We start from the raw sequence: 10874 nt of genomic DNA, 5'->3' as shown, positions 1-10874 counted from the left end.
AAATAATAACATCACATAAAATAAATATTATTAATATTCCATAACGAAAACAAAGATAATTTAAAATTACTAAGTTGTTAAAATATGTACGACTAATAAGTACTATTATTTTTACATGACTAAATACTAAAGAAAAATAAGATGCATTTTATCTAAACCATGGAAAAACTAAAACATAGATATCCAACTGTATTTTCATTCATAGTACAATTGAATTGAATGTCTTTTATTAGCGTTAGTATTGATTTGATTTTGGTTTACGATTTATTTGAGTTACTAACATTTATGGACTATAAAACTTCTTAGAGCATCAAAAAATTATAGGTCCAAGCTTGAAATAATATGTTAAAAGATAAAACTATGAAAAAAGCTTAAGAAATATTTATAAACTACACTACAATAAATTTTTTTATGTATTAAATATATTTAAAAAACTTCTATACTTATATGTCGAGTTGGTTTGGCTCGGTTTGACTTTTTTTAGTTAAGACCAAACCAAACCAATTATGGTCGGATTTTTTTTCCAACGACAAACCAAATCAATCCAAACCATAGTCAGGTTTTTTTTCTCGGTTTGACTCGAATTTTTGGGTTGGTGCGGTTTGTCAGTTTCATTTGTACTCCCCTAGAGCCAGGATTTTGACATTATGGGTTCTAAATTTTAGAACGACGACTTTAAGCACTAATAATTGAAATCTAAATTTAATGTTTGTATATATTTAATAAATTTCTTAATATAAAATACGCTGTTAAGCAAAAGCTAATGGGTTTGACCGAACTAGCTAGTAGCTCGATTTCTGCCTCCGCCCTACTTCTCATATCAGATATTGTCACGCCAAATTTACTAAGCCATGCATGGCCAACACTTGACGAGCTTACCTCATCAGGTGAATCACTACTCAAAATTCGAATACAATTAACTCATAATAATTGAAAATACACATTAATAATGCAATCTTAACTAAATTTCTTAACACACATCTTTTAAATATCAGTTTAGAAACATCCTATCTTTAGAAACATGTTCAATGGAATCCAATAACGTCTACATAGGTAACACCCTTCTTAAATCACTTTATGGTTACTTGAACACAAAACTTTATGACATATATTTTATTATTCATATCTCATTTATATTACTCAAGGGACTTGCATTGTAATTTTAACTCATAAGTTTAGCTTATATTTTTGTTCTAATTATGTATTATATCCTCTTTGAATATTTATTTTTTTATATTTTAAATCCTCTTAATTAGAATCTTGACTTCGCTACCGATTTTAGTAGTAAAACATATGACTTACACAAAAGGAAACATCATTTTTAACTCGAGAGAGAGGTACTGATCAAACAAGATTAATTATAAAATAGCATTCCTATAGACATGGGCGGATCCACAATTTAGCTATAGATTCAATTGAAACTGTAACTTTTATTTTAGATCTAAATTTTTCGTACAGAATTTACTAAAATGCTGAACATTACTCAAATATTGTGATGAATTTAGTAGATAAAACTGAAATCTTCAACCCATAAAATGAATATTCTGGATTCCATCCTCAACCAAAATTAGTTTGGATATATCTTAAATTTGCAATCAAAATCATGCTTTGATAAACAAGCAAAGATGGATCAAAATATCATAGTTAGGGCGTTTTACCTGTCATTAGAACCAACATATAAACCCGTTATAACTTCCAAACCCTTGCTGCTTAAACTTGAGAGCTCAAATCATAAGGGTTCATCCGAACTCTCTTGGACAAATATATATATATATATATATATATATATATATATATATATATATTGCTTTTGTTAATCTACTTGAAAAAATTCTAGCTTCGCCACCTTCGGGCCAACAAATATCCATGAAGGCTTTTTGTATATGTTAGACTGCTTGTGGTCTTTCAACTTTATGTATTTTGAAGTTTTGAAGGACAATTACAAGTAACTGAGTTTTAAATTTAATATTTATATATATTTAATAAATTTTTGATATAAATATATTGTTTGAGAAAAAATTATTAGATTCGATTGAACCCGTAGCTGAGCTTCTAGCTCCGCCCCTAAACCTCGACCCAAACGATCAAGTTAGCTCCAAGTTTAGGATATAATTCTCCTCCTTTATTCGAGTTTGAAACCGACTATGAGAAAAGCTCTCATAAGATGCAAAACTCACATAGATGGAGTTAGCTAGCTGTTATTTTTCTAAAAAGTTGAAATTAATCAACAAATTTAAATGAGAAAAAGGGTAATATAGTAAATATAACTCCACCCAAGGGTATATAAGTAACTACATAAGCAACTTTATCTGATGAATGAATTGATTCTTGCCTTTTCCTTTCATCAGGAACCAACTTTGGCTTCTCTGCCTTTCCTATATAATCACTCACTTAGCTACTCTTCTTTTCCCCCCTTTCTTTCTTTCTTTCTTTCTTTCTTTCTCCCACCCAAAAACTACTTCATTGCTAAGTCTCTAATATTTTCAACTCCCTTTTGGCTATATGGAGAAGAAAATGGCTAACTTTGCAAATATTAGAGACATGAAGAAAAGTCCTTCTTTTTTGGCTTTAGAGGAGTATTTCAAAACTGGTGATGGTTTTGGAGGTATTGATCATCATCAAAATATCAATAATAATAATAATATTAATGACGACAACAGCAACAATAATAATGCTCATGCTGATATTTGTGGTGATATTTGTTCTGTTGCTCCTTCATTTACTATGAGTAATCAGGTTAGCACTTTCCCTCTTGATCTTCTTGAATAATTTTCTAATGTGTGTGTATGTGTTTTTTCAAAATTTTAGACTGGTAAAGTTGTGTCACATGATCAGGAGGTCACGGGTTCAAGCTGTGAAAACAACCTCTTGTAGAAATGCAGAGTAAGGCTGCATACAATAAACTCTTCCGATCCGATCCTTCCGAACCCCGCGCATAACGGTAGCTTAGTGCACCTTTTCTTAAGAGTGCCAAAAAGAAAAATTATACGATCACTATATTTTAAGATGTTATAGAGATTATGTGTTGCTCGAATTTGTGACATTTGCTTGGAAAATGAATTTTCTTTTATTTTGGAATTTCTAGGATATTGATAGTGTACGAACTTTTTAATGGTGTTAAAAAAATCAATATATATCAGAGTATTTGCTAAACAAGATCATATTATTTTTAACATAATGAAAGCAAGCGAATCTTTTTTTTTTTTAATAAATCACAGACGAAAATAGAACTTTAAAAAGGAGGAGAAATGAAATGTAATGATAGAAATGGTTATTATTTGAAGGAGGACAAGAATAATGAAGAGGGATGGGTTGATATTTAAAGAGAAGATGCTATATATAGAGATTTGGAATCTGATTGGGTGAAATAAAGTATAACCGGTGGCGTATTATGTATAATAGACCCTAGCTACTTTGAAATGTTTATAGTATTAAATATAAAAGGGGCCATCTTTATTTGGGACGTGACTCTTTATTATTGGTGGTGCAAAATCATTTTTCTAAATAAGTTTATATATATATATATATATATATATATATATATATATATATATATATATATATATATATATATATATATATANNNNATATATATATTCATAGAGAACGATAAAATTATTTCCATGTAATTTATAGGTTACGGGTTCAAGCCGTGGAAGCATCCACTAATACTTGTTAGACTTATAAGCTGTCTATATCATACTGCTTCTTAAAATGCGATCCTTGATCAAACCCTGCGTGAATGCAGAATACCTTATGCACAGGGCTGCCCTTTTATATTACTAGGTTAACAGTGACATGCAGATATAATTGGATATGAACTCGTTACATTATGATTCAAATTATAACATCTTGATCATTGGGAAGCTACACCAAAGACCAATATATACATCTTATCTTACATATATAATTGAGGATTTCACAAGAAAATTATTAGGGATCTGCCAAAAAATACCAAACTAAAGTTTTTAGAAAGTTTTGGTAATAAATTGGTAATAAGGACATAGGAGTTCACTAAAATTTCAACTTTGGAAAATTGTGACTTTATATTTCTTTGTTGCTTAGGAATTTTTTAATGATTTCTTATATATTAGTCCCTTTTCGTCTTTATTTTCAAAAGATTCATTTCAATTTGGAACGGTGCTTAATAGGCGAAGAAAGGGATGTGACTTTTTAAGCAATAAATTAATGAATTAAATAAGGTTTGAGGGTCTTTCAAAAGTATTAGTGACTTTTATTTCATTCAATATTCTGTATTTGTATTGAAATTCGAGTACATTAAAGTCAAGTCGAAAAATTCTATATCGGGGATAAAACACTCCTTAAAAAAAGGCAGTCCGATGCACGAAACATCTCATGTTCACGCAGTGTCCGGGGAAGGGCTGCACCTGAAGGGGTGTGATCTAGACAACCTACCTTAATGCAAGTATTAGTTGTTAATTTCACGACTTGAACCTGTGCTCTATAAGTAACGCGAAGACAACTTTACCGTTACTCCAATATTCTTCTTCGGATAAAATACTCCCTAGCAAAGTTAATTCATACCTATGATTCAAACTCGAGATTTTTATTAAGAAGAGAAAAAATATTTACCACTCTACCATAATTAATGAATTAAATAATGTTAGAGGGCATTTCTAAAGTACTAAAGTGAATTGAAGTACTGAATTTCCACTTTACTGTGAATGGTCGGTTTACTGTGTAACTTTCGGAGGAATAATTTTGTAATCTGACAAAAACTTTAGTTTAAGAAATTGATTGTACAATTCCAAGTAATTTTCCCCCTTTTTTTAAGTGGTAAATTGATTGATTTAGGCCTTTGATTAAGTTGTATGGACATATGTGATTTTGAGATTGTCTTAGTTTGTATTATAACAAAATTAGGTATAGATTGAGAATGACAGCATCATAAATTAAACTACAAAAAAGACAAAACAAGAAAATAAGAAAATAATTATATCTTTCTCTGTCTCTTTCATACCGCACGCAAAAGTATAAAATAATAAATAAAGTAATGTTTACTTGAATGAAAGTATAAGTCTTGGTTGGGAATTTAAAAGTTCCCTAGGGACATTTTTAGAAGTTCCTTTTTAAAAGTATAATCAGAAATTCGTGAAGTCTTTTAGTAGTTTATTAACACCAAAGTCCTTTGAATTACTCAATTATAATAGAAACAAAACAATCTTTTTTACACCTTACTCCTGCGCTACGCCAGCTAAATATATAGTGGCACAAGCTATGCTATTTTTCTATGTTACAGTTACCATATATGTAAATAAAAAAATAATTTATTTTGTTTTAGCAGTTTTTTAATAACATGACATTTCTGTAATAAAATAAGTATCAGCAAGGTGATGATACACTAGCTCAGTAGCTTGTCAAATGTGTATATGGTATAAATTCCTTTGTAGCCAAAATACAAAATTGATCGGTCGGGCAAAACTAATTGTATTCGCTAATAAAAAAATATAATATATATATATATATAGATAGATAGATAGATAGACAGACATATTAAAAAAAATACATTATATTCTGTTCCGTTTTCTCAATGGAAGATGGGCTACCTAATTTATTAACAAAATAGCCATTCAAGTTCTAAAGAGACACATCTATAGCCTTTTTCTTTCTTCGAATCTATAGCTTTCTTGATGATGCAATATAAGTAGTATATTATCTTTTGTTTTGACATTTCTACTTTATCGAATAATTATTATAAGTTAGAATAGGAAATTTTAGTAGTGACGCATTGGACAAAACAAGTGCATAATACTATTGCAAAAAAAAAAAAAAAAAAAAAAAAAAAAAAAAAAACTTCCCTTTCTTTTTATTTTGCATGCTAGAAAAGAACTTTGGAGGAATGATAATGTTGTCTCCGTGCGATATATAACTCACGGGGTTGAGCCGGGGGTAATCACTAATGCTTGCATTATGGTAGACCGTCTACATTAAACCTTTTAGGGTGTTGTCCTTCCTCGGACCCTGCATGAATACGAGATGCTTTGTGCATTGCACCTTTTATTTTATTTTTTATTTTTCTATTTTGCATACTTATTATCTTTTTTCTTGCTAATGTAGGAGATGGTAAATGGTTTCTCAAATTGCGCATTGACAGACAAGCCTCTTTGGTCTCCAAATCTTACTCCCAAGTCCTGCATTTCTGCAACTGTGGATTCACAATCTTCAATATGTGGTATTTATATCCAAATTCACCCTCTAAAATATATTTTCCTTGCTTTTTTTTTTTCGATTTTTTTTTCTTTCTTTCCTGAAATTTTCTATCAATTCCTTAATATTATTTGTCTGTTTGTCATGACACAGAGTATTCTTTCGAAAACGGTTTATTTTTAAACAATAAAAGGTTATTTTCTGGTGTTTGATTGGTTGTCAGAAAATATTTTTTCAATCTTTTACAAAAAAGAGGAAAATGATTTCTCCAACTTTTGGACCACAATCTTTTTCCTTCAACCTCTTGATTTCATATGGTTGATCCAACCAATATATACACATTATTATCAATCTTTAAAGAAAAACTTTATTATAACACTATCTAATTTACTAATATTATTATTAATCTTTTATAAATCATTTTTCAAAAAGATAGTTCCCTCTGCAGCCAAACAACGAAATTTTTTCCAGAAAATAAGTTATTTTTCAAAAATATTCTTCATCATACCAAACAAACAGATTATAACTTTTTTTATTTTTTTAATTTTTTTTATCTTTCGTATTTTTCTTTCTTTCTTGCATATGTATTTGTATACTATACTCAGCTGGGAGTCCAACGCCAACTATAATGCCTAAGATGAGGGACAGTCCAGTTATGGGAGCTACAAGTGGGTCCTATTCAGATGATGATGACGTGGACGGTGAAGTGGGTCCCTGTGAACAAAGCACTGATCCATTGGATATTAAACGCATTAGAAGGTGAATCTTATTTTTTCGACCATATAGTAAATATATTATACTAGTAAGTTTGATTTTTCTTGTTTGTGGAGAGAATATTCTCAAAAATCCATGGTTTTCCGGTAGAACCCTATTTCGCCTAAGTTGTTTCGGAACCGGAAATTTTTTATTTATTTTATTAAAATAAATAAAAACACAGAAAAAAATTTTCTTGAAAAAACATTATATGTCGTGTCAATTAATTAACCTACAAATTATGAGTTTAGTAGTATCAGCAAAAGTCCCACGACAATAGGTATGAGTTTAATTTTTACTGTCTTCCTTTCTTTTTTTCTTTACTATACCTTAATGTAATAAGAATTTAAAAAAGGAAAGATGGAAAAATTATGGAATTTCCATGTCAACGTGGACAATATTTTTAACAATACAAATAAGAATTAACCATTTATTCACCCTTAATCGGAGTTCTCAAGTTCGACCGTTGTGAATAAAAAAAATCAAGTTCGAATTAGTCAAGGCTCCATTATGAATTCCAAACAATTTCGGGTGGAAAAGAAAAAGAAGAACTAGCCATTTTTCTTTAACTAGTGGTCCTTTGTTCTATGTAAATGACATCTTTTTTTTTTTATTATTTGATCTTATTATGTTAATCTAATTACGAATAATAATGGTACACGTGTACTTCCAAATACGATATGTATTATTCCTAAAGTAGGATAAAGAAATGGAAGTAAAAGAGCATGTTTTGGTAAATAGACCAATGATCTCCAAAATGTCATTGTTGTTGGCTTAATTAAAAATAATAATTATTTGTCTATATGTAGAGTTTTATTTTTGGCTAATAATTTGGATATGGTGATTTCCAATTATCAGGCAAGCCTCTAATAGGGAGTCTGCAAGGCGTTCGAGAAGAAGAAAGCAAGCACATTTAGCAGATCTTGAAAATCAGGTATTTAAATAAATAATACTCCTAGTTCTTTTATAAGACTTTATCTTATTATTCTATCGGGAAAAAAAGTATTTAAATTTATAGAGAAAATATCTAAATTAGAGACCTGACTATAAATTTGTTTGTCTTAATATGTTAATTCACATCTTGACTAATTATATCTAGATCAATAATCATCTCATATATATGGTTATTGAATTAATTATCAACTCATTATATGCTTGTGAACTTTCTTATTACAACCATTTTGAGCTGAAATCTAGTGATAGTAGTTACTAAATCCTCTTCAGTTCAAACTTCAAAATGGTTTAAAATATAGAACCATTAGAAAAATATTATTGAGTGCCTAATAAGAGAAGATTTTTGGTTTATACAAAATGGATAAAGACAGAGTAGTGTGTCAAAAACTTGACTTTAAAAGAAAAAAATACGGTCTAGTGTACAAAGTAATCCCGCATTCACGTAGGGTCTGGAAAATGGCCGCACCTCTTAGGGTGTGGTGTATGCCCTAATGCAAGCCTTAATGACTGTTTTTACTGCTCGAACCCGTAATCTATAAGTCACACAGAGACAACTTTACCGTTGCTCCAAAACTCCCCTTCAAATAACATCATATTGATAGTTCGCACGTTCATCCTAATTAGCAATTTAGGCTCTCTGAACCAAGATTAGACTATTATTTAGTGTATTATAAATACTTTAATATTGTTAATTGTTATAAGTTCTCTTTTTTTTTTTTTTTTACAATTGTTTTTGAGGTATTTTACGTACATATTTCCTCAGGTTGATCAGTTTCGAGGTGAAAATGAATCATTGTTCAAGCAGCTTGCAGATGCTACTCAACAATATAAAGATGCTTTGACTAATAATAGAGTGCTCAAATCAGATGTGGAAGCATTAAGAGCCAAAGTATTGTACCCACTATTCTTCCTTTTTAATTTTTCATTTTAATGTTTTTAAATGGTTCCTCAAAATAGAGGTTTAATTTTCCCATGAAAATATAATTATCCGAATCGCTTAAGTTTAAGAAAAGTTAAGTCGGATATATTCCGATATATATTCATTTGCGGGTCAATTTTTGTATAACCCAAATTAGCCCACCTAAAAGTTCGGGCCAATTTGTACTGTTTATTAAAAAACTTATTAAGAACATTAAAACATACTAATGTTTTTAGCAAAATATTTTTTGAGTATGATTGATTAGATATAGTCATGTAATAAATAGAAAGGAAAAGATTTTGTTAGTTTGATTGGTAATTAAATAGATTATAACAAACAAATGAAAATAATTTGGATTTGAGGGTTGGATTTATAACGTGTTGTTTAGTCCAAGTTGACCCGGTTTAATGCAAGTAAATTTTGAGCGGGTAATGACTTTACTCGTATATTGACTCAACCTATTTTAACATGCTCAAATTCAATCCAGTTATTTTACACCATTACTATTAAAAGTAATCCATTTTGCCTTCGATAAAAATGACATGACTAATGGTTAATTTATGTGATTCTTTTCGCATGTTGCATTTGATATTTTATAATGTGCTTAAACAAGTCAGATAATAATTTATCATGATTGATATTTTTAATAGTATTCGTGTATCGTGCAAATTCTAATATATATTTTTATGCGATGCAGGTGAAGTTGGCTGAGGACATGGTGGCTAGAGGTTCATTAACCTCAACAAGTTTAAGTCATCTTCTTCAAAATTACTTGACCACTCCTCAACCACTTGGTACCAACAACAATAATTTGTGTCGCCTCGATAATGTCTCTCCGACCATCACCGTGCCCGCAGAAGACGCGTGGAGTGCAATCTCCGGCCAGAATCCGGTGATCGGAGTCGAAAATGTCAATGCATTCAACCGGAATTTCAAGAATGGTGGTGCCATGAGTGACGCCGTTAGCTGTGTTTCTGATGTATGGTCCTGGGAATCACATGTCCCTTCTTCAAAGTGAATTAATTATTATGGTTTTATGTTATATAAATATTAATTATGTGGTATGTATGGTCACAAACAATTAATCATATGATATGATTTCTAATTTGTATGTTAGACTTATCATAGTTGTAACTATTTCAGGACTTTGGTGGTTAATTTAAGCTACTTATATGTTTGAGTTTGCCAATACTATATGCGAACTTTAATTTCTATAGTGGGTACCTCGATTCTATGTTGTGTCATTCCACCTTTAATTATTATATTTACAAATTAGCATATTAGCCTTACATTAAAGAGCAAAATACAAAATTAGTCGGTTGGCTACAATTGACAGACGTTAACTAACTCTTGTGCAAATATCCAAACTGTTAAGATGTATATTTCTGTTGTATAGGTTGCTAGCTATGTTGAGACACATTATTTAAGTTGTGGACGCTAATAGTGTAAAGATTCTTTACACTATAAGTGAATTGAACTTGTAATAGCAGGTAAACTAGTTATTATTTTTATCGAATCACTAATTAATGCTTATTAAGATATATATATACGTAATGACCGTTTTTAACTATGGACATTTAAGTCATTGCTAAATTAATAAAATAAAAGAAGAAACAAAAGAGAAAAAAAAAAAATACTAAGAGCAATTAATGGGCCGAGTCCACCATAATATTACACTACGGGAGTTAGGAATTTGGAGGGAGGCATATTCCAAGATTAAAGAATCAAAAGGCAATAGAGAGGAAAGCTTTACCTGGAGCAAGATACTGAGACAACAACTCAACTAAAAACCAAGGTAAAATACTTCAACAACGTGAAAGAAGGTTTAGAAGAATGAAGTTTTGTCTTTAAACCATTCAAGACATAAGAAGGACCAGAGTTGAAGCTCATAGTTATTGCAATACATCGGCTTATACAGATTGATTGTACGGACTGCTCGAAGTTGCACGCTTGGTATTTCGGCACGAGTATTGTGAGTAGTAATCTTACCGCAGTTTGTGTTTTTCATAACTTGCATTATTTACACATGATTTTTAATATGAATATGTTACCGATTATTTGAGTTGCATGTGGGGACAAG

General features: G+C 30.2%; 1 protein-coding gene across 1 annotated transcript; it reads left to right on the top strand.

Moving 5' to 3' along the window:
* On the top strand, positions 2325–10008 carry LOC109232969 (basic leucine zipper 9). The gene is made up of 6 exons (XM_019398673.1): positions 2325–2736; positions 6079–6193; positions 6774–6927; positions 7780–7855; positions 8639–8764; positions 9492–10008. The coding sequence occupies exons 1-6, from the start codon at positions 2503–2505 to the stop codon at positions 9810–9812; spliced, it is 1026 nt and encodes a 341-aa protein (XP_019254218.1). The 5' UTR covers positions 2325–2502; the 3' UTR covers positions 9813–10008.

Source organism: Nicotiana attenuata, chromosome 10, assembly GCF_001879085.1.
Source record: "Nicotiana attenuata strain UT chromosome 10, NIATTr2, whole genome shotgun sequence".
Taxonomy (NCBI): Eukaryota; Viridiplantae; Streptophyta; class Magnoliopsida; order Solanales; family Solanaceae; genus Nicotiana; species Nicotiana attenuata.
This window is presented reverse-complemented; position numbering and strand designations above follow the sequence as displayed.

Coding starts and splice junctions, on each gene's coding strand:
- LOC109232969 (XM_019398673.1), top strand. CDS start 2,503: ATGGAGAAGAAAATGGCTAACTTTGCAAATATTAGAGACATGAAGAAA. Junction 6,194..6,773: donor TTCACAATCTTCAATATGTG/GTATTTATATCC, acceptor TACTATACTCAG/CTGGGAGTCCAACGCCAACT. Junction 7,856..8,638: donor TAGCAGATCTTGAAAATCAG/GTATTTAAATAA, acceptor ATATTTCCTCAG/GTTGATCAGTTTCGAGGTGA.